Below are 24,320 nucleotides of genomic sequence, written 5' to 3'. Positions count from 1 at the left end.
TTGAATTTAGTAATAATATGTCATTCTGTGAGGAGGGAGACAGGGCACATGGCCTCTGTTCAAGGCCCTGGTCTCTACTCTCTTCCTAATGGATCCAGGGGCCAATGACCAGTGTCTACAGGGTGACATGCTGGGGCCAGGGATAAGAGTAAGAAGCTGAACTCATGAGAGATCCCTCCTTAGCATTGTGTTATGATTACCTGACTGACTGGGCCGAAGATATTTAAGCTCTATAGATCATTAAACAGGGCATTACCCCAAGATTCATAGTGCCAATTCTAAATACCATGGTGTGATATTTTGCCCCAGCGATTTTGAATATATGAGCCAAGATTACCGTTGGGGGGAGGATGGTGGGATTGCTTTAAAGGGGGCACAAATCCATATGCACAAAGCAATGAAGACCAAAAATACCTCACACTTGTAGTTTGCAAATACCTATAGAGATTTTGTGATGGACAAAACAAAAATTGTTTTAAAATCTTACAGAACCTGAGGTGAATTCCTACATTTTGCATTACTAAAATATAATTACTATCCTATAGAGAATCCATGACATTTTTATATTAAAATTGGTCTTTGTAAAATGTTGAAAAAAGACAGTCTGTGGGTCAGGAAGTTACATTAGTGGTTGCCTTGGTCAGGAGGCAGAAGTGGGGATTACCTGTCAGTAGGCAGATCCCAAGAGGGATCTTACTGGGGTGATGAAATGTTCTAAAACTGGATTAGGGTAGTGTTGCTGAGAAAATCACTGAATTGCATCCCTCAATGAGTGACGTTTCTGGTATGTCTCAACAACGTTGTTAAAAAATGCAGCCCAAGGCCTGAATTTGAAAGAAAAGAAATGCAAAAGAGTGGTTCTTGAAATTTTTCATTTTCATTATCTTATTTTCAAATGGGAGAAGGGAAAATGAAAGTTACCACCTCAACATTATTTATAAGTCACTTGTAAGAGACCCGTGCTCTTGTTAGTCCCCTTGGAGCAAACAGGCCTAAGGCCTTCAGGGCACTTGATATTTGCTCCCTTTGGAATACACCTTGAGAGGAAATTTACATTCATTCACGTTGCACATTCATAACACCAGCTCTCTGAACACACACACATCACACATCACACATAGCCCTGAACAGGGGGATATTTCTGCCAATGTCCTTGCTTTGGCTGACCTAGACTCTGTAAGAAGGCCCAGGTAAGACCAGGATGAAATATTTTTAGCTTCCCTTCTTTTGCACTGTGATTTTGTGGGACTGAGTGAAGGTGGCTGGTGTGAGATTGGGACACTAATCAGAAGACCGCGGGGCTTCAGATTGGGCATGACTCACGCTGAATTCTCAGCTGCCTGGACCACCTCCCGCTAGGGGACCTCATGGTGAGCATCTTGGTCCCCCTCCAGACTTGTGCTCCATGCCTGCTGCCCCACGAGACAAATCAAGGATTGTAACTGCCAACAAAAAACTGCCAACAANCCCCCTCCAGACTTGTGCTCCATGCCTGCTGCCCCACGAGACAAATCAAGGATTGTAACTGCCAACAAAAAAACTTAAAAGTATTGAATACAAATTCTTCTTTTGGGCCCTAAGAATAAAGGATGCAAAGAGTTTTGGAATGGGTCTTTCCCAGGTTTCTACAAGATGCTTTGGGTCTGTTGCATGTAGTCCATTCCCTGGTGGTGTTTCTAGTTTCTGATAACAGGCAGTTCTTATGCCATTTATGGAGCAAATCTTGTGAAGTCTGGTATCCAGCCTTCCTTTGTGTTGCTCTGTTCTTTATATTTGCTTTTGTAAGCTGTTTTCAACTCCTGTGATATCACCTATTCATAAGAAAGTGTGCTGAAACATAGTGTCTTACCTCCAGCTATCAGGTCTCTGGCATAAGGTTGAGATAAGGTCCTAGGGAAAGCCCTCTGAGGTATTAGGGCTGCCTGGTGCTGCACTCTGGCTGTGTTCCTGGGTGGCTCTGCTTCTTGGCCTGACCACGATCGGAGAGCCTATTTCCAGTAGTGCTGACCTTTCTTGCTGGCAAAGAAACTGACTGCTTATTAGGGTATCTGCAAACAAAATATACCTGCCCTTTAGGATCCTCTTGGGGGAACCGACATTAAAGCCATGGGGAAATCATGGTGCAGAGTAAAGCAATTCTGTTTTCATTCCCATTTAAGCTGATGTGAAATGTTAATCACCCAATTAAATATGTATACAGACTGTAGCTACGGCACTTCCTCTTCAACCTGTGGCTGAGTGGAAATGCCAATGTTTCGAGGATTAAGCTCAGAGAGAGTAAAATTGCAGGAAGCAGGAACACAATTGGGAATGTCCACCTCACCAGAATTCCTAACATAGGACCATACTGAAGATGGACTGAGAATTTACTTGGTTTGCTATTTTCGCTTGCTGTGATATAGCTGAGCTAAATACTGGCAGGCCTAACCCCATTTATCAGTCCATCGAAGTAGAAAAGAGATCTAACGTTTTTTGAGCAGCAATCATATGCTAGGCCCTGTGCTGGGTCCTGGATAAGGGTGCTTTCATGTCATCCTCACTACGACTCTGAGACAGATTTTCACGTCCCTGTTATTCAGGTTAAGGAACTAAGGATGACAGGAGTTAAGCAATTTGCCTCTAGGGGTGTCATACGTCTGTAAGTGGTGTGGGTGGGTTTGAACTCATGTCTATCTGACTCTACAGCTTATGTTCTTTTATACCTCCTTGTGGGTATCCATTAACACTGCACTAAGAAGATTTTGCATAATTTTTCTGATACTGAGAGAGTTAACCAGTTCATCTGTGAGCTCAGAAATGAGAACACTAAATCTGTCTCAAGTAGGATGGAGGGAGAGGAAATGATTGCATCGGTCGGATTCCTTGTTGTTTTCCAGGGTATATCAGATGGCTATGGGATTTCAGAATGGCTGGATACAATTTCCCCTGAGAAGTGTATCTGATTTGTGTGGGGTGCTGTGTTTCCTTCTGACCCCATCTCTGTTGTTGAGTCGGGGGTAGGCTGAGTATGTGTACTGATAGATGCCTTGGACAGTTACCTCCAGCGGTCCTACTCCCAGACTCCTACTTCTGCTCAGAGACTTAGAAGACCTGCCTTGATTTCCAGAGTTGTCGGTCTTTGCAGAACATGACTGCTGGGAGAACATCCCTAATATGTCCTTCTTGGGTCCCGCTGACCCTAGTGCCTGGCAAGCCATGTATCACAGGAATCTCTGGTCTTGGCACAGAATGGCCAAACCTCCTTTTGTGGTCTCTTCCATTAGCAACACATGGTTGTGCTGATGAGGATTACCTTGGCTTTTTTTTTTTTTTTTTTGCCAGCTATGTTTAAAAGGGTTTCCAGTGGTCTTAGTGTTTAAATTTTTACATGTAGGAAATGCTAAGCATTTATGGGTATAGAAATAGGCCTTTATCATTCTTGAAATTTTTTGAAGCATGTACTCTCTAGGTGTTTTCCATGCCAAAGAGAATAATGATAGTGCTTGACCTCAAAGAGCCTGAATATAATTCTGCTGCATGATTTAGAAGTGGGAAATACTAAATTGAAACAGAGAGTAATTTTCCCCAAATTATAAGGTATGTGGGAAAGAATGTATGGAATGCTTAACTTTAAAAATGTATCTAAGGTGGAAAGACAGAGTGGTTGGGCACAGATTATAATAGAGACACAATTTATCATTGATTTAAACTTGAACTGAATATGAGCAAATAATTTATTCTCTGTGAGCCTTAATTTCCTCATGTGACTGAGGTTATTGGTGCTCATTCTCTTTATGCAATAAAGTGCCTTTTAGACAGGGCTGCCACTATATACATCCGTGGCTATGGTATCCCATATATCTCCAGGGGTATCATGGAGATTATGGTGATCCTTTGAGATTGCAGTATACAACCTGCACAACCATACAAGTTACTTTAGGATCCACTGGGAAATAAAGCAGCAAGATACACTAAATTGCAATGTCCTATTACCCAAGTATACTATATACAGTATTGTAAATTTTAGAGTTATTAGAGGTCAGGAAACTAAAAACTAATACATGTTAACCATCCACAGTGAATTTTTTTTTTCTGCAAAAACAAATGTTTTCTAGCACAATGTCGAAGAGGTAAAAAACCCCTCCTTTTTAGGAGAAGGGTCTAAGGGACAAAAAAATAAACCTCAGAGGAGACAAAAATCACTTCCTATCACTTAATGATATAACCTAAATAAGATAATAGGTAATGTAAATACAGTGTGCATGCCTAGCACACAGTGGAGCGACGTGCTAAGTATTTTAAAATTTCGACCTCTGCGCATAAAACTTTTCCCATTCATTCTCATTTTCTGATGGTTTCTATTCCTTTCGACACTTTGAGAGTTGCTATCAGTGTAGACAATGATAATTATTTCCTGGATTTATACCAATTTTCAGTCGACAAGCTGCTCGGAGGTCCATAGTACTTAATCCTCTCATCAATTCTGCTTAAATTGCCATGTGTTATCATGCCTGTTTTACAGGCAAGAAGACCAGGGCTGAGTCAAAGAATTGATCCTAGTCATACCATGAGTAATGGTGGGAAGTCCAGCTTTCCTGGATTCAGTTCTAATGCTCTCCTCGCTATACCCCTTGGTGCACAGTCGACACCGCGATAAAAGAACATAGTGAACAGCTAGGATTACCGGTTTTTTGTCAAATTCTTCCAAAGATAGTTAGAAATCTGGAAGTAAAGTAACTTAAAAATAGCACACATTTTCTCTAAAATAAGGTTTTATTTTTAACAAAAGGCTCTATATACAAAATGGGAAAAAATGCCTAAAATAATCTATTTTCTTTCCCCTCATGACTTAGAATTTCTAGTGAAATAATTCCTACTTGACAAAGCTCAAAGGATATCCAAAACCCTGGAAATTAACAGAAAATATAACAATGCCAGAGGCTACGAAACAGCCCTAAGATACCCAATTTTTAAAGTGTTGTGGTCCCAGCAGTAAACAACTCTCAATGGGAAGTTACAGGGTAGCAGGCGAGATTCTGGCACAAGCCTTAATCAAGATGTATGGAGAAAGACCAAGGCAGAACTGAGTGAGGTAAAAATATTCCCAACTCATTAACATCTAAGTGTTTTCTCTGCAATCAAGGAAGAATGCTTGCTTCTACTTGACTCCAGTAGGAGCAACAGATGAAAGGAAAATCCATGTTTCAAATGTGATATAGAAGCTGGAATGTCTTGACCCAATATACCCAGTTATATCCAAGTAAATAATTGTAAGCTAAAAGAGTGTGTGATAACAGGTAGTGCCTAATACAAAAATGGCTGGATTCCAAACTTCTTGCATTAATTTCTCTTGAATTTTGAGCCTGTTTCCTATATAAACAATCTGATACAACATAGTTATGGACCCAAGCCAGGCTACTGCAAAGTGCCTATTTAACACAACACAGAATATATCTAAAGTTTTAAAAATATTGGCCTGAGTTTTGGATCTTAAAAGCAGGGATGATAGCAGAGAAAAGAATGAAAAAGAGACAACATATCTCTCTCCTCATCTCACTTTCCACCATAGCCAAATTGTGAAAGAGGAGACTCAGTGCTCTGAAGTTATGCTTGCCCTTCTTACCACAATAACCTACCCACATATATTCCTCAAGAATAAGCCACACTATAAAAGTATCTACTGTTCATTTCCCTCAATCATAACTTTAATTCTTTGCTGTCTCTACAAGGTGTTAAGAAAGCCATCTGATTTAAGTAACTCATACTAATGTGTAAATGACTGATTTGTACATTAATTTATAGACACAGCACATCTACACACACACGCAAACACATGGGCTGATTCAATTGCATTACTTATGTATTAGCTAGGCATCATTTTAGGAGCCAAAGATATGAGAGAGTGAAAGGGTAGGGTTTCTGCTCTCATGAAGCCTACTGGGAAAAGGTAGACAATAACATTCAAAAGCAAACCAGAATGTCCAGAAAGTAATAAAGGCTCTACTGAAAATAGGGTGGTGTACTTCACATTGGTGGTTAGGAAAGGTCTCTTTGATGAAGTGACATTTGAGGTGAGATCTACTTGAAGACAAAGAACCAGTCTTGTGTAAACGAAGGGGAAGAACATTTTAGACAGCTAGTGCAACCTTGAGAAAGGAGTGAACTCGGGGCATGGAGGACAGTAAACAGGCCAGTGGGGCTGAAAGCAGTGGGCAAGGGGGAAAGAGAATGGAAAGGTGGGGAGGGGCCAAATCCCATAGGTCTTTGTGAGCCAGGGGGATACTTCTGAAGTTTATCCTAAGTAGGGAGCCCTTGGAAGATTGTAGGCAGAAATGAGTTCTGATTTACATCTTGAAACACTCCTTAGCAGAAGCAAGGAGACAGACAGCAGGCCCCTGCAGGAGTCCGAAAGAACAGCCTACCTGGGCTTGGTGGTAGAGAGAGAGCTAAGTGGGTCCCGTCAAGATGCAGTGTAGGGATAAGATCTGCAGATGTTATGAATGGCTTGATTGTGGGGATGAGGGAAAAGGAATCAAGGACACTGGCTAGATGATGATACTGTTTTCCTGACAAAAGGTAAGATCTGGAAGGAATAGGTTTGGTTGAAAGATAAGGCCATTGGGCAGTGGAAATAAGCAGTTCTACTTTGGACACGGTGGTTTGGAGCCCCGCCTTACACATCCAGCATCAATACAGGGAGGGCAGTTGGCATGTAAATCTAGAACTCAGGAAAGTTGAGGTTGGGGAGATACATTTGGTAATCATTGGCGTGTTGGTGGCATTTAAGCCACAGAGACAGGTATGATGGGCCGGGGAGTGAGCCCAGACAGGGAAGAGAAGAGCTGGAGACCAGGCTCTGCTTACTCCAACATTTAGAGGTGGAAAGAGACTATGTAGGAAACCCCTCTTCTCTAGACAAGGAGCTCTGCAGAGGGTGATTCAGGAAAAGAAGACTCTTGTTCTCTTAACAAGTGCGAGTCTTTAAGGTCTTCTGGGCATACCTAAGCTTGAGCCCCTTCATTCCCCATGACCCTCAGGAGTCTTTCTCTGCCAGGAGATTATTGAAAGCACCTGACTACCAGTGGTGTGAGGACACTCTGTCTCACCTGGAAAGGCATAAGCTCTTTTCCGCCATAGATTTTGCATATGATAAAAACAAAACAAAACCCAAACACTTTAAATGAGATATTTAAATATTCAATCCTGCCTTAGGGCAGGCCATCACAAGCTGAGAATCCAAGGATCTCACCTACAAAGGGGCGGCAGTACATCAAACTCTAGCTTGGAGCCCTTCTACTTTAGGAAAAGGGTCAAGACATCAGCCTAGAGAAAAAGCCGGGCCTCGGGACCAATGCCCATTAGTGGTAAGCTTCGAGTGAAAAGAATTAGTCCCTTTTATTCTTCTACCTGTAGCAACTGGGCTTTGTCATCCGGGAATAATAGCTTTTTTTTTTTTTTTTTTTTGAGGAGTCGGGAGATATAATAAAGCACTGCTCTGAATCATCAGGGTTCAAGAATAAAGTCAGAAATATGTTTGTTCAGCATCTTGTTCGATTTGCACAGCTTTTTGGGGGGCATGTCTGTGTATAGAAATAAGATTATGAATATATTGTGAATATATCGTGAATATATTGTGTGGGGAACATGCCACACAGCTCATATTGCAGCAAATTACAGGAATTCTCCTGATAACAGAGCAAAGAAATCTGTTTCCTGATGGGAAGAATTTATGGCAGGGCAGGGAAACCGTTTTGACAGCTGATGATTCTGTTGTATTCTCCCCAACAGCCTTTCTTACCTCTTGATGCTCCTACCTGGGTTCTGAGCCGGTTTTAAGTGGCAGAACAAATGATTCCTCCAAACACTAAGGTTCAGTGTAATCCACATTTCATGTTACAGAAAAAAAAAATTAACGATAAAGTATGGCTGCCAGTTTTCAAGAGAGTTTAATATAAGAGATGCACAGAGGTACTTTGGAAGACTAGTATATAGGAAAAGGAGCCAGTTTTGAGGTATTGAGATGAGGAGCAGGGAAATTTAAAAAACATATTTTTAGAAACAAGGATTTGATGTAGTAAAAGCATTTTTTTGATTGTTTGGAAAACAAGAGATGCATTTGGTAGGACCAACTGCTGACTTTCCAGAGAGGTAGGTTGATTTTGAGTAACTCTGATGAGAGACGTAATTTTGCTTTCATTATCATAATTTGCACATATTCTCAAGGGTTAAACCCAGGGCCAGAAGCGTGCGCTAACTTGGGCACCATTCGATACAGAGATTTAAGCCTTAGGGAGAGTAGACCCCAACACATATTCCTGGAGTAACCTGAGATAGAGCGATGGGTAACTGTTATGTTTAGCTCCTTTTGGTATATGTGTTCTCTAAACAAAACAACTCACAAGATGAATATTTTAAGGTTTTCCTCCTGCTTGCTAAGTTTCTGGTTATTTTCGGGAAAAAAAATCAAAATAAAGACCAAAATTGGAACTGCTAGAAACAGCTGGTGTTGAGAGGGAATCTGATCTCCTCTGAGATCAGCAGTCAACTGGAAGACTTTGCATAGTTCTACTCACTGAGACAGTTACACAAGGACCCCCTAAATCGCCTGAGTCCTCCATTAACTCACTTACACCAGAACCCCATCGGGCCCCTTGACCAGGACTCCCACATGGCCGACCAGTTGGATAATACCATGGGCAATGGCTCACCACTATCTGGACAGTTTATTTCTGGTTACTCAAGGATGAAGTATCCAAATCTATACTGGTCAGATCATCGTCAGCTATTCATAAATAATAACAAAAGTTATTGTTTAAATCAAATTCCATCTATGCTTCAAATGCTTTACTAGATGCATAATTTATAGGTGTTTTCTCCAGTCCTTACCATGATTCTGCAAGTTCAGTATGATTATCCCTATTTTACAAATAAAGGCTCAGAGACACCGAAGTGATAAATATCTGAGTGGAGAAGAACAACTAGTGAATTCCAGTGAAGAGATAGATAACATGATTTAAACTGCACTTGTTTTCAGAGTCAAACCCAAAAGCCAGGGTTAGCTGTATATCTGTCAAGATGTCAACTAGTACTGGGGCCTGGGTCCAGGACTTTGGTTACAGTAGGCTCCGGTGTGCACCAGGATCGCCTGTGAGCTTAAAACACGCATGTCTGGGCCCTTCCTCTAGATCTACCCACAGGTGGATGGTGGGTTGCAGGGATTTGCATTTTTTAAGCAAGTGCCCAGGTAATTTTGATGCTCACCAAAGTTTGAAAATTACTGCTGTCAAGGTCACGTTTTGGAGGATGATTTATTCGAAGTCTGGGCAATTATAATGAGCTACAGTTGTAGATTGGAAGAAAAATTTAGCTTACAAGGAATGCATGAAAGGACATCCATGAAATGTGTACTTGGCCTGCTTGCTTTGGCTGGGATTACTTTTGCCCTGTCCTGATCAATGTCTACTTTTCTTTTTTTTTTTTTTTCTTTAATTTACTCACATTAACTTTTGGATCAAGAGAATATTGTATCAGGTCTTCAGTAGGTATTTATCTCAGTTACTCAACCACTACAGTTTCATGGAAACTATCCAAACGTTAGTAAATATATAAAAGACAAATTTTGTGCTTGAAGATGATTCTGTAATTTTGTTTTGTGTTTTTGAAAGTGCTCAGTGTAATGGGAAGCTGATCTATCGATCTAGCCATCAAACCAATCTGTTCTCTCCAGGCAGTCCCTCTGGGAATGCCTTCCTGTCACCATAATGATCCTGACCAGCCTTCTAACCTTGAAAAATGCCATGACAGTCTTCTGGCGGTGACATTATTTATATCTCTGGGCTCTTCCCTTTCATAGGTCTGTTTGTTATCACAGTCCTTGAAATTGTGAGAAAGAAAAGGTCAAGAAGGCGAATGGGCTTCCACATCTGGGGGACATCATATATGAATGCATTCTCTACCTGGTACCGAAGTTCCGAGCGCGACGAACACGACTGCAGTCACAGAATCTTTCAGGCCGATGGTGCATCCGAAGTGGGAAGCCAGGTCTCCTATGAAAGCTGTCAGTATGCCGATCATGAGGATGGAGACAATGAAACAGGCCCAGCCATTCCAGTATTCTGTAGGGGGGACGAAGGCGAAGAGGACCTTCCAGAACACAGTCAGAAAATGCATCACGTAATCGAAACAGGAGGGCAGCTTCTCCTCCCCACATTCGTCATCATCGTCGTCTTCCCCTGGAGGGAGGAACGAAGCACAAAGCATCACAACCTGGGCTCAGTGGGGTCTTCCTCTCTCCAAATCCCCCCTTCCTAGACCTTGTCATCCCTCCCCTCTGAGTAAGCAGGAGGTCACTGAAGCAGGAGGTTATCGAAGTTTAGGATTTTCTAAGTGTCAATCATAATTAACCAATTAATTAAGCTACCGACATACCCCCTCACTGTGGTTGATGGGTCAGTGGCAAAAACTTAAGCCACCACCCACTCCTGGTGTATGCAATCAACACGCCCTTTCTACTGTCCTATCACCTCCAGTGGGAGTTGTCATTTCAGGGAAATGAAAAGGATTTCTTCCAAAAGACTGGGAAGCCCTGTGCCAGGCTCAGAAAGAAGCCTCTTGACAAAAGATAATGATGACAGAGTTCTTCTAACCAAGTTTCTTCCAGCTTGGAGTCTGACTCTGGGGATTCATAGTTAAATAATGCAGTTCAAGGCCCTCAATCACAGCTCTGGGCCCTACACATTTCTTCGACTTCATCTCTTGCAATTACTTCAAACTTCATCCTAGCCAAAGGAATTATTAGTATTTTTTTCAAACCGTACTTTCTCCTACTTTTGTCCTTTAGAACTAAATGTGTTTGGCAGGTCCTCATCCCTCCCTCCCTCCCCTTCCCCACTCATCCTTTAAGACTCACTTTTTGTGAAACCTCTGATGGCCCCCCTTTCCCTCCAGCCAGGGCTGGAAATTCCTCCTCAGAGCTTCCATAGCCTTCTGACACTTGTGACACTAGATCAGTGGTTCTCAAACTGTGGTCCCTGGACCAGCAGTATCAGCATCACCAGGGAACCTGTTAGAAAAGCAAATTCCTGGCCCCACTAGAATCAGAAACCAGAGACCTGGGGGTGGGGTGGAGGGTGAGTGGCACAGCTAATTCTGAAGCAAACTCAACTTGAAAACCAATCTCTCTCTAGACTGCCATTCACTTCTCCAGTTGACCATGAGTCCAGCGAGGGCAAGAGTTTGTTCATTTTTGTGTCCCTAGTGTCTGGTCCCATCTCCAGCATGTGGGATAAGCTGGCTAAGGGCTTGCTGAATGACTGAATGCATGCACAAATTTCCACTGGCTTTATATAACTGCTTAATTACATAATATATACACACATAACCCAAGTCTGTCAATTACATCACAATCAGCGCATAAAGAAATGCACCAAGCTTACTATTTAAAGGAACCAGGAAATCAATAATAGTATTCTAAAACAGAGACTTCATTTATAATGGGATATAATCCCCACTCATATAATTTAAAATTGGGATACTGAATGTCAACTCTTCTTGAAGTGGTGGCAAACATAATTTCATGTGTTTTGTGCCATTTTGGAAACAACCCCTTGAAGACTTTTTCACCCCCATCCCCACAAACTGTCACCAAAGATCTACTTTCCTTTGTCCAGCTAATGCCATTGGCAACAGGTAAGGCTGTCAGACTTTCCAGCTGACCGTGTGACCTGAGATTACCAGCAAGGAGCAAATATGTGTGTTTTCTGTGAGGCCCTCAGTGGTGAGGCCATCTGGTGCAGATCATTACTGGGAAAATCCTGAAGGCAAAGGAGCTTTGAAGGAAAAGTGCCTCCCGCAGAACACGAAAAGAGGAATGTCTCCATTTGTCACAACTCTCATGTCACAGAAAGAGAGATGGGGCTATATCTTGCTCTTCCATGAGCATACAGCCAGAATTATTATGCAAACAAACTTTGGGAATCTGTGGAGAAAACAGCCTCCCCTTTGAAGTTTTGGACTGTCTCCAGAGCAGTGTTGGGAGGAAGCCCCCAGGAGAGGAATAGAATCACCTCTGGAGACTAAGGTAGGTAGGGAACTGAAGTCAGGCCAGCTGGCTGAAAAGCATTGTCGACGATGTTAAAGTGACTGATGGAGGCCCTTAGACTGAGGTGGCTCTAATGCCTTGGTGATCTGTGAAGGCAAATCCCAACCTAAGCCACATCCATTTCAGTAAATACACTTGTATCTGAGAAAACACAATTTTAGAGCAACCAATCCCAAGCAGCCACCTAGGCTTTGCCAAGTAAGGCAAGCACTTAAAATTTCCTCGCTTTGCTTCCGCCTCTGCTCTACAAAAGCCTTTCCCCTCGCTCCTGTCCTAAAATATTGTGGTTTGGCTCTGCCTGATTTGAATACATTATTTGTTCAAATAAACTCTTCAAAGCTTTAATGTGCCTCAGTTTCCCTTTTAATAACTGTTTCCCGTAGTGTCATGCTGTATGGTTATTATATATTTCTAATATTTTGCCTGAAAGCAGGAGATGATTTTAAATAAAAGCCCATGTTATGGGCTGAATTATCTCCCCCAGATTCACCTGGTGAAGCCCGGAACTCAGAATGTGACTGTGTTTGGAAATAGGGCTTTAAAGAGAGAAGTTAAAATGAGGCTGTTAGGGTGGAGCCCTAATTGAATCAGGCTGGTGTCCTTGTAAGAGGAGGGTGGATACTGGGGCGCACTGACACCAGGGATGCCTGCATATAAAGAAAGACCAAATCAAGGAGAAAGGCTTCCGGAGNTGTGAAGACACAGCAAGAAGACAGCTCTTCTCCCAAATCGAGGAGAAAGACTTCCGGAGAAACCAAACCCTCCCACACCTTCCTGCCCACACCTTGGTCTTGGGACATTTATCTTCCTCAACNAATCAAGGAGAAAGGCTTCCGGAGAAACCAAACCCTCCCACACCTTCCTGCCCACACCTTGGTCTTGGGACATTTATCTTCCTCAACTGTGAGAATCTACACTTTTATGTTTCAGCTACCCAGGCTGTGGTCTTTTGTTATGGCAGCCCTAGCAAACTAACACAGTCCCTTCGGAAGAGTCCTGTGTCATGACAGGGATATTTAAGGCCAGCTGCTCAGTGTTTCTATTACCCATTCCCTTCTTGTTTGCTCATCCATTGCTTCTTTGCTCCTCCTCCTACTTTTCTTCCCATTTCCCTTTCACCCTATGCTTTAGCTCCAGGAAGAACTTACTGTGAAGGCTGCAGTTGTTCGGGTTTATTGGAGAGAAAGAGGAAGAGGGGAATCATGCTAATCCATCCTCTACCTTCTCTCCTCCGCTACTCCCCATCCCAGAGAGGGGAGAGTTGCTCGTACCCTACAAAAGCTCAGGGAAAGCACCAGATTTTATGGTTATATTTATTTTGTATACAATCCTTATAAGTTCCTATATTCTATATTTTTGAACATTTTATAACTTCATAGGGTATATGATTAAGACAATTTGGAAAACGCTGAATTTTAATCATTTATGGAAACAGATCATTCTGCCTGTAATTCTACAAAATTACTTAATTTGGGGTGTCTAAGACTCCTTGTGAAACCAAGCAAGAAAGCAAATAGCGAAGCTTCTCGGAAGAAATGACACTTATAAATCAAGAGCAGACATTATAGTTGTCTTCAAGATGGAAATAATAACACCTTTCCCATGAGGGACGTGCAGGGGAGTAATTAGATCATCTCTTCGCAGTGAGGATAGTTCCAGGTAATGATGAGCGCGGTGGTGAGTGTTACCGTCCTCCAGTTAGGATTGTCCTGTGTTTCCCTGTCATTACCTAATTGCTTAGTCAACGTGCTGTGTCCTGAGGTTGCAGTTTAGGCTTTTAGAACCAAAATTTAATCTTGTCCTCTGGAATTATCTTCATGATCTGTACGTGTACAATGCAAAATAAGTGTGTGTGTGTGAGAGAGAGAGAGGGACAGAGAGACCGAGCAATTTCCTTCTGTAGGTTTCCAGCAGTACAAGATATCTGAAATATTTTAGCACTTAAGTCTGAGATGGGAGGCCCATCTGTTTTATTACATTTGAAAGTAGAAATGGCTTCCTATCCTCGTCCCTGAGATCACACTGTTCTTTATACATTTAATCTCCAACTCAGATGCCATTTAAATATTAAAAATGACCGCTGACTGCCATGTATGGCGCACAATTACTTTGTCTTGGAGAAGGAAAAAGAAATAGGATGTTCATCCATCACCATCAGGACTACACTTTAAAGTTCGTTCCTTGCAAAGAGCAGTGGAAGATTAAAAACAAAAACAAAACATCTGGCGCCTCTTTTCTGTGACGGCACAGATAGTAATCTGCCAGTTCTGTACGTGCGCCAGCTCGGGCTGACTGGAGGCTGCGTAATTCTTTCAAGTCCCCTCCTCTGCATTAGCAAAGAAACAGGCAAGGTGGGGGGGGGATTCCTTTTATAGGATCCCAAGCGAAGGATCTTCTTATCTCAGAATCCTTCTTTTCAGCTTTATGGATTCCCCTAATGGAAAGATAACAAGCTGCATTCGATTAATCCTTCCCATGGCCCTTCCTATGGTTTCCTTGAGATATGTTGGACTTCCTAAATATAACTACAAAAATAGCCAAATCATTCAAACCACCGACAGAAGAGAGAGAGAGAGCATCACTTCAACTACTGACATAACAGAACTTGGCACTGACCCCGCTCGGGAGCATGAGAACAAAGGCGGCATCAGCACAATTGATCATGAAAGGGAACCCTGCGCTTGGCACATAACCGAGCATTTAATGTAGACCAGGTGTTAGTGTGCATCCCACCGGAGGCGCTCAGGGTTTGGCCTCAGGGAGAGCTTTGACGACCGGAAAAAAGGCGACTGAGGTGTAGTGGACGCTTAGGTCAGAAGACTTAACACGATTTCTAGTTCTCGGAGCTTGTCTGGGAGCAGGACTTGACCTTCCTGAGCCTCAGCTCCTCAACTGCCAACTGAATTTCCTAACTCCCCCATTACCGATCTGTTGTGAGCACCGGAAGAGGAAATGTGAAAGTCTTTTGTAAAAGTGTGAACCCCTTTACAGACAGCTGTGCCACAGTCCATCACTGTTACTTGTCAGAAGGAAGGCAGTAAATCAATATGATCTGAGTATCCTGGTTTCACAGAATCCATATTCTGGTTGAATGAGTCATTATCACCACTGCTTCCCCAAGCGGCTTGATTTTAAGAAAAGAAAGGGAGAAAGGAACAGAGGGAGGGAACATGATAGGGTGTCTCTTCAGTGACAGGCACTAAACTAAACTTTTTCACATACCTGATCTTATTTAATCCTTACAATAATGCAGCCAGGTAGGTATTATTAATCCCATTGTACATACAAAAATCCTGAAGTTCAGAGTTTAAGTGACTTTCTAAAATAGTCATGTAGTTGGTAAATGGCTGAGTTGGGATTTGATCTCACAGCCCAGGGAACATTGTACTACACATGTTGTCTTGTTGAAGCAAGTTGAGTATAGCATCAATCACATTTTGATTGGAAGTCTGACTTTGAGAATACTTTTAATGCCTGGCGCTATATAAATACAATGTTGCCTATTTTAGGAATTTGAAAACACTGATGCACCAGGTTTGTATTGTAACTTATTTTCTAGATGTGATACATTTTTGGTAGGGTCAGCCACACGATCTTTCTCAAGACCTTGGGGACAAACTAAACACAGAAAACAAATAAATGGAGGGCATCATGGCTGTGACCATTTTGGAATCTACTTGAGTAGAGCAAGTTCTCATTTCCATTTCTCGTTGTCAAAGGTCAACCGTGTAGTTTTGAATCAAACACCCTTGTTTACATCTAGCTCTTCACTCTTGAATTTGGGAAACTGGACTACGTTGTCACAAGTCTGTAACGGAAAGCAGTTTGGGGAATGCATGTTGCTATGAATCTGAGGAAGGGTCTGACTTTCAATTACTTTTAGGTATTTACTCATAATTAGTCCATTTTTATTTTGCATGAGTATTCCCTCCAACTAAGGGAATAATAAGAATGATCAGATGCTTTCCAGGAGTGTGACAGTGTGGATATAGGATGACATCTGCCAACCACACTGTCGTCCATATGATCCGAGCCCAGCAAGTGTTACTTGACAGCTCCACGTAATATACAAATTAATAACCATGAAGCCAGATTACCACAGCGGTTTTCTACATTCAACACACGTTGTTTGGGCCCTAAGTTCTTTATGAAATTTTATTCCTTTTTTTCCAAGTGGGTTTGATTTGATTTTGTGTCCCTTTAGTTTCTGAGCACAAAGATTTTTTGCCTTCAAACAAATTAACAAACTTACTTAATTGAATGGGCTTTCTCCCCCATAGCTATTACTTTTTATTTTTTTTGTAACCTGATAAACAGTAATTACAAAAAAAGTTCTTCTCTTCAGTCGTAGATTTCCATTTCTCTGCTTTCAAAGGTACTGACAGAATCATAATATGTTTAAAAGGTGAATGAAAACTTAGCAATCTGCAAATTCATCCCTCCTTAATTTAATAGGAAATATGACAAACTATGATTTGATTGAATTTCTTGTTCTCTAGATTTCTTGTATCTCTCCCTCCCTCTCTTCTCCCATTTGATACATGAGGCTTGAGTTGAACCCAGTGGCTTATACTGTCTTGCTCACTCAGGGATCTAAAAAAATTTCTTTCCATTTCCCCTTTTATGCATTTGTATCTTATTTCCAGTGAGAAAACATTTATTCATCTCTTCCCACTCATAACAGTTTCTATATGTCACTAAATTCAGTAACCCAAAAATTCATCCCCAAACAAGGATTTACCTCTTGTTCTGGGTTTTGGAAAAGTGCTATAAACATTTTCCTATAACCTATGGTTGGGAAGTACTTACTTATATATTCTCTGATGAAAAATAGAAGATATCAGCAATTTTTCCACCAGGCAAGATAATTCCTTATCNTATATTGCAAGATAATTCCTTATCAAGAGAGATCTCAAAACACAATTTACTTAGATTTCTAGATCTGTGCATTGTCAAAACAGAAAAAAAATGCAGGCATTTGCTTTTATCAAATGAAACGTGGGTATTAGAAAATACTTAGACTTAAACATTGGGAGGGTTTCAGAGCTTGCTAACGTCAATTCCCTGCTTAACATGGTGATGGGTAGTAAGGAGGGCACNGAAAAAAAATGCAGGCATTTGCTTTTATCAAATGAAACGTGGGTATTAGAAAATACTTAGACTTAAAGCATTGGGAGGGTTTCAGAGCTTGCTAACGTCAATTCCCTGCTTAACATGGTGATGGGTAGTAAGGAGGGCACGTATTGCATGGTGCACTGGGTGTTATATGCAAATAATGAATCATGGAACTTTACATCAAAAACTAGGGATGTACTGTATGGTGACAAACATAATATAATAAAAAATATTAAATGAAACAAAACAAAAAAACACATGAATTCCTTTAAAATCTGTCTACCAAATGGTCACCCGTGCCACACTCGGGAGTCTTAGCTACTAGAGAGTTCATGATCTCACAGTCCACGTTTTAGTGGCTCTGGCTGTCAGGTTCCATTCATTTGCCCAAGTCCCAGAGCACCGTAGGCCATACGGAATAGGTCCAGTCTTGCTCCACATGCCATTCCTTCGGGCAGTTGCAGCCAGCTACTCCCATTTCAACCTCAGTCCTTGCTCCACGTTTCTTCATCAGGCTGGCCATTCTCCTCTGAGTGCTAAGTCATCCTTCTTTTTTAGAATATGATGTGTGGCACTGAGTGTAACTTTAAGAGGCACCTAACTCACCTGCATCAGGGAAGGTCTTCTACCTTCTGCATTCTGGACACTATTCATTTTCATTAATGTACACACTGGGCTTTTGGTAGCCACCTCACACACTGTCCTACCTATAACTTACTTACACCTATAAAGCAACAAATCTTTCAATGCCATTTCTAGCTCCTGTCTTCCATTTCCCATACTAGCGTGACTGACTTCTGGGGACACCATGTTTATTTTTTTTAAAGATTTATTTATTTATTTTATGGGGGGGGCAAAGGGGAGGAGCAGAGGGAGAGGGAGAGGGAGTCTTAAGTAGATGCTGCATGGAGAACCCAGCCTGACACGGGGCTTGATCTCATGAGCCTGAGATCATGACCTAAGCTGAAATCGAGAGTCGGATGCTTAACTAGCTGAGCCACCCAGGCGCCCCACGATGTACAATGTTCAATCTGTGCTTATTATGTTCTTTAAGAGAAGTGACTCCTTACTGTCTTTTCAGTACAGTAAAACTGTTACTAGAGTACCTGTAATGTTGATACCATGCCAGCTCTTTCTAAGAACTTTCCTTCTTGAAGCTTTCTTTGAAATGTATTTGGAATGTGAAAAAGTCCCTGGGAAGCTAGTCGTCCTTGGGGATGGTGTGAGGCTTGCTGTTGGTCTCTAGTCTTACTGCCCTAGTCTCTGCAGGCAAAGGCCTGGAGTAAGCCTAGGGGTTTACCGAGAGGTCCTTCTTCACTAGCTAGTGGGGATTTGAGTTAGTGCGGACACTCGATGTCTAGAATACAGTGCACCTGCATGCCCACATCTAAGTGTATGTAGTTTACTCCTGGATACTTGACTGGTCTCTAGTTTTCATTCTATGTCCCTAGATAAATAAATGCATTGGATAGCAACACCAGAGTGCATGAAATGTGAGTTCAAGATTGCTATAGATTTGTGACTCAGACTTCTGGCCTGTTCTGGGATAGAGAAGACACCTACGTAGACCCTGTTAATTAACCCCATCCCCCAATTCCAAGCCAGAGACAGCTATAGGCCATTCTGCTCTATAGGACCAGTGCTGGTTTTAGTTCATACTTGGGGGGCTAGGGACCTGTGATGTGAGACAGTGCTGGAAGGGACACAAGAAGCCAACTCACTCTCTGTGAATAACTTTCCACTTTGTCTGGCACAAATGAACCCCTGGATGAAAGAACAGAAACCTTACCAGCTTAGGCCATTGTGGACCTTATTAGGGTGGTTGATGCAAGAGATAGCTACTGTGTCAGAAATATTTCTCAGCAAATGTGGCCAGTGTCAAAATGAAAAATGATCCGTTAAGGAGTTCCAGTTCCATGTAATTTTGATTTTAGCAAAACAAATCAGTTTAAAGCTGAAAACCAACTGTGTAGCTTAGCCTCTTTCTCTTTTTAAGACTTCCTCTGTGTGAACTGAGTGTTCCTCAATGACTGTAGGTTGACATAATTTGTCATGTGGTTTTGTCCCAAGCTTTGTTTTTGCAAAATAACTCCAAGTCTGGCTAAATATCTTGAAATTCACTGTACTCTTACCCTTTAGTGATTGTAGGATTAATAGAATTTCAGGCTCCTGGAATAGGCAAGCATATTCCTTACAGTCGTGAGCACCTAAGAAATAACCCTTCAACAAGTAGAACTAATACTCAGCAAGCGTAGAGGCCTCCTGCTGGTTTCGATGGTTTAGTTATAGTGGGTGGTTTGTGAGCACACCAGGTTCTAAGACCGGCCAGAGGGCTCTGATAACACTTCGTAAATATCAGCAGCTGCGTCTGAATTAGCCTCCTGGAGTGTAGGCAGTTGAGCTTCCGAGGAGCTGTTTGGGCAGCAATAACCCTGCAATTTTCGACAAGCAGCTCAATGTTATGTCCTAGGAACATGCTGAAATTTACATAAGGTTAGATGTGTACCAAAGCCTGCCCCACATACAGAACAGCCTAGAGACCACCCAGATTCTCTTGAGATGCTGCTGTGATAAGCTAAGAGTTCAGGTTCCCTTACAGAGCGCTTACCCTCATGCAAGTGGGTAAATATATCCATCCCACCTAATCTTCATCCTCCTAGCAAGCTGCTCAAGTAGGTATTACTTTTCCATTTAAAGATGAAACCAAGGCTCGAAGAGTTTAAGTGACTTGCTTATGAGAGCTAAACCTCTTTCCACCACTTCACTGAAATCACTTGACCCACTGTTTCCAGAGGAATAATTCTCTGTGGTTTGTCCAGCAGAGATCCATTCTGATAAAATCTAAGCTCATTTGGCATTGTTTTAGGAAAGATTTAACTAGAAAATAACTACCCCCCTTTTTTGAGAGAGAGAGAGAGAGCAGGGAGAGGGACAAAGGAAGAGAGAGAATCTCAAGCAGCCTCCTTGCTGAGCGTGAAGCCAAATTCAGGGCTTGATCTCACAACCCTGAGATGATGACCTGAATCCGATGATCAAGCAACTGAGCCACCCAGATGCCCAAAATAATACCCTTCTTAAAATAATCCTCTGCATAAATCATTTTTAAAAAACTATTTTAGAGAGAGACAGAGAGACAGCATATGCATGTGTACACCAGTGGGGGGAGGGGCAGAGGAAGAGAGAGAATCTCCAAAGATTCCCCACTGACTGCAGAGCCCCATGTGGGGCTTGATCTCAGGACTCTGAGATCATGACCCTGAGACCATGACCTGAGCTGAGATCAAGAGTTGGATGTTTAACCGACTGAGCCACCCTGGCGCCCCTGCACATATCATATATAAAATACTGAATGCTCTTTCGGGGAATGAGTGGATGGCTCTAGTTTCTTCTTTCCCAAGAGTCTGATTTTCCTTTCATCTTAGGCAAAATGTTCTCTGGTTGGTTTATATTGGCCCTGTTGAGAAGTGGGCTCCTTTTCATTCTGGTGGCTAACGTCTATCTCTCCGCATAACCAACAGAAGGAGTCCAGCTCTTCAGCAGCTGCTCCCCCCCCCCCAGCCCCCCCNTGCTCCCTGCCTGCCTTTTCGGTCTCGGGATCACCTGACGAGATTTTGTTCTGACCGAGAGGTTTGTGAGTTGATGTGCTGGCAAAGTGGCGATGTAAGTTGAGTGTCTACGATTCTAATCGTGGCTTTGGTTTACACAATCCAGAGTGATTGCAGTGACTCGGCACCCCTCATCTGCTTGCCTGGGTTCCCTTCTCTCTGTTGTGATTTTCAGTGAGCCCCTAGGAAAGAGGCCTGCCACTGACAACAAGGGGACCTCAGTGATCTCCGTGTTCTCGGGTGCTTCACAGATCCTGATGTGCTTTGTCTCCTGGAAACTGAGAGCCACTGCTAACTCCTTGGTGCTGATGAAAAGATAAAGGAGATTTTTGAGAGAGGTTATATGCTTATACGTAGTACAACCTGTTTTGGACGGAGGATGAGCTCATTCAGACAGAGCGTCTCCATTCCCTCACTGCTCATGTACACTCTTCCTAGAGGGCAGTCTGACTACAGTGGAGGTTGACAATCAAGTCTGCCTGCCGGTGGTTTTTTAGTCTCTCATAAATAATAACCTTGAATGGAGCTGTTGTGGCAGTTTTCTTCCATATAAACCATCTTAAAAATATCTTTCCCCTCTCATCATCTGTAGGTCTATGACCTGTTTTTCTCATCTGCTTAAAGCATGCAACAAATGCTATTAAGTTGATAGGATGGAACTCTAAAAATATCTTAAATCACTGTTTTGTAACATAAGCCTAGGCTGAACCCCTCACCTGGACCGATATCTGCAGCGAATCTTCAAAGGGAATGGAGTGATTGAAAGAGTGACTTTACTTGTACCATTCATTTTGTTCCAGTGACTATTTGGTTATAATTTATGTGTCAGGCCCAGTTCTAGGCATTAGAAATATAGACAAATAACAAGTCAAGTAGTGTACTTATGAGTGGTTGGTTGAGAAAATCCTCCGAAGAGGTGACTTGTGAGCTGAGACCTTAATGGTGAGAACAACCAGACAGAGGGAAAGCCTTCCTTGGGTTGGGGCTGGGGGGGGGCAGCTTGTGCAAAGGCCCTGAGGCAAGAGCACAGTGTGGAATAAGAATAAACCTATGGCTTACAAGCATTAAACTCCAGGAAGCACAAGTGTGACAAGATGGAAGGAGGATTGAGCTTGGAATCAGAACCTGTGGGTTGGGGTCGGAATCCTAGTTTGTTTTCTCATCTCATAAATGGGTTCGTGAATACCAACTGCACAGGGTTGCCATGAGGTTTGTGTGATTAGGAAACTGTCCACCAGTGGTGAGACCATTCACTCATTCAGTGCTGCTAGGTAGTTGGCTCAGGAAAGTCTGGGTCTTTGCTCAGAGGTCCTTAGGGAAGATCAGGTGACAGGCATGGATGGAATAAGTGCTAAGGGGCTGGTTCTGCAAATGCCAACTTGAAAAGAAAAACGAGGACAATGCTGCAAAGTTTGGCAAGAACCAAGGATTCTAAAACAGGTCCTGTGTGACCTTGGATGAGAAACGTCCCCTCTCTGGTTTCAGTTTCTTTATCAAAATAAGGGGAAGTTGGAATAGCTGAGCAGTAAGCTCTTGTTCTGCTCTGTGCTGGATTCTGGTCTAAGATGCTCTAACATGACCTAAGACACAGCCCCCAGCCAGATGCGTTCAGGCAACCGCAAGGCAGGAGAGATGAATGGGCTGGGGGGGTCAGGAGGTGATGTCAAAGCCTGTTGGTTCAGATAAGTGGCTTTTGGTTGCAGGAAGCTGAATGACAAGGTCTTTATCAAGAGAGCAGACTGTGAACAGCAAGAATGAATGCTGCAAGTCCCTTTGAGGAGGCTCCCCTCTGCCTTTGCGGTGTGTGTATGTGGTGGGGGTAGCAATGTTTTCTCCTCCTCCCACCTCTTTGGATTATGCTGCCATGTTTCCCCCACTGAAAACAGTGTTACAAAGGCTCCTGCCTGGGGAAGAAAAGCCCCCCGCCCCATGCCTCCAGCACTGATTTGTAAGCAAACACTAAAACTGTATTCACAGCCGCCCGATGCCCACAGAAGAGCTAAGGGACCCAGTGATGGCGCATTGTTTGCAGAGCTGAGCACGGCCTCCCCACACAAAAGCTGCCTCAGAGACGTGACTCCAGGCTTGCAAATAAGAGCGCTGAATCATTCTGGAGCCCTTCAGCGCAGTATTTTCCTCAAGATTTTGTAATAAGCAATTTAAGAGAAAAACAGCTCAACAAGCCAATATTCTTTTCAGAAATACCAGCTAGAGCATATCCAAGGGCCAGAAGATAATTGCTAGTCTCCCCCGCCCTCCTGTACTCCCACTGGCCTGCCTCCTTTGGAAATAGAGTTGAAGCTCCCTGATTCAACACTGTATCCTGCTGCTACTGACATTTTTAAGTCGATAGATACTCCTGAGTCGCCTTGCCTACCTAGCAATATGGCCCCAGATAGTCTTCTCTCTGCAACGCACTATAACCCTTCCTTCCTCATGCCCTCTGCTTTTCCTCTTTCTCGGTTAGCACCGTGATGATCAGCTAAACACCAGTAAAATTTCACTAAGAAAACTGATAGACAAGGCCATTGTTAAATATAGATGTGCAGATCCAATCTGCGTATACAAAAATAACATTTTATGTGTACAAATACGTGCATGTCCCGTGTATATGTATTCATCATACATGAATTACGCCTGTCTGGAACTTTTTGAAACATGGCATATGTGTGTGTGAGTGTATGCATTTACACAGATTTTCTTCTAGATCAGACATAGCATATGATGTGGTGAAAACAGGCTTTTAATCCAGTTACATGTGGATTGAAAAACATTGATTGACACATAAATTCATTCACTCTTTTCCCACAAATACTTATCACTGCTGAACAATCCCCTAAGTGCTAGGGAAATAATGGTTAACAGGACAGATTTGCTATTATTTAAAACAACAAAAAAAGGATTTTAATTTAGATTCTTACTACTTTTTAGAGGACTTGAACAGGTCTGTACTTACTAATAGAGCATAACATACTTTAAGATAAAATGGGACACAAATGTCTGAAGAGAGCAGAAATAAAGGATGCTTTCAGACATCTGAATTGAGTTAATTCTGACCACTCAGGCAAAAAAAAAAAAATCGAGTAAGCTTTCTGACGGCCAGAGCAAATTAAAAAAACATTGAATTATACACTTATGATTTTCTAACTGCAGAAGTGATAAAAATAATTTGCTGGAAAAACTTCTTTTCTTTTAACTAAAGTAAGAATTGATCATGTTTTCTTTATAGTGAGTGACATCATGAATAACTATTCTAACTCTAAGGAAAGAGAGATAATACTTTTCAAATATTATATTTTAAAGATAAAAATTAAAACTGTAACTAAATTATAATCCAGTGAAGGCAGTTTTGAAAAGGGCTCTGATAAAAAGTTAAAAAAGCTTTCCTTTCTTAATATCGACTTCAAAGCAAGGAAGAGCAGCTACTGAATTTAGTTAATGTGACCATCAGACAGTGTGTCTTAAGCATTAGATGTCTTAAATGAGCTTTAGTCGAGGTGGCGTAATTACCCAATTTATCT

At 42.2% G+C, this 24,320-nt stretch overlaps 1 protein-coding gene across 11 annotated transcripts in view; it reads right to left on the bottom strand.

Moving 5' to 3' along the window:
- LOC100474541 (sodium/calcium exchanger 1) overlaps positions 1 to 24,320 on the bottom strand; it is a 65,557-nt gene that overhangs the window by 17,410 nt on the left and 23,827 nt on the right. For all 11 annotated transcript variants that reach the window (XM_034659600.1, XM_034659601.1, XM_034659603.1 and 8 more), the window contains one exon: positions 9,936 to 10,211. In XM_034659600.1, coding sequence (XP_034515491.1) covers positions 9,936 to 10,211 — 276 coding nt within the window. The remainder of the gene's footprint in view (positions 1 to 9,935; positions 10,212 to 24,320) is intronic.

The sequence above is a fragment of the Ailuropoda melanoleuca genome, chromosome 4, assembly GCF_002007445.2.
Source record: "Ailuropoda melanoleuca isolate Jingjing chromosome 4, ASM200744v2, whole genome shotgun sequence".
NCBI lineage: Eukaryota > Metazoa > Chordata > Mammalia > Carnivora > Ursidae > Ailuropoda > Ailuropoda melanoleuca.
The sequence above is the reverse complement of the archived record's forward strand: the minus strand, read 5'-3'. Positions and strand labels throughout refer to the sequence as shown.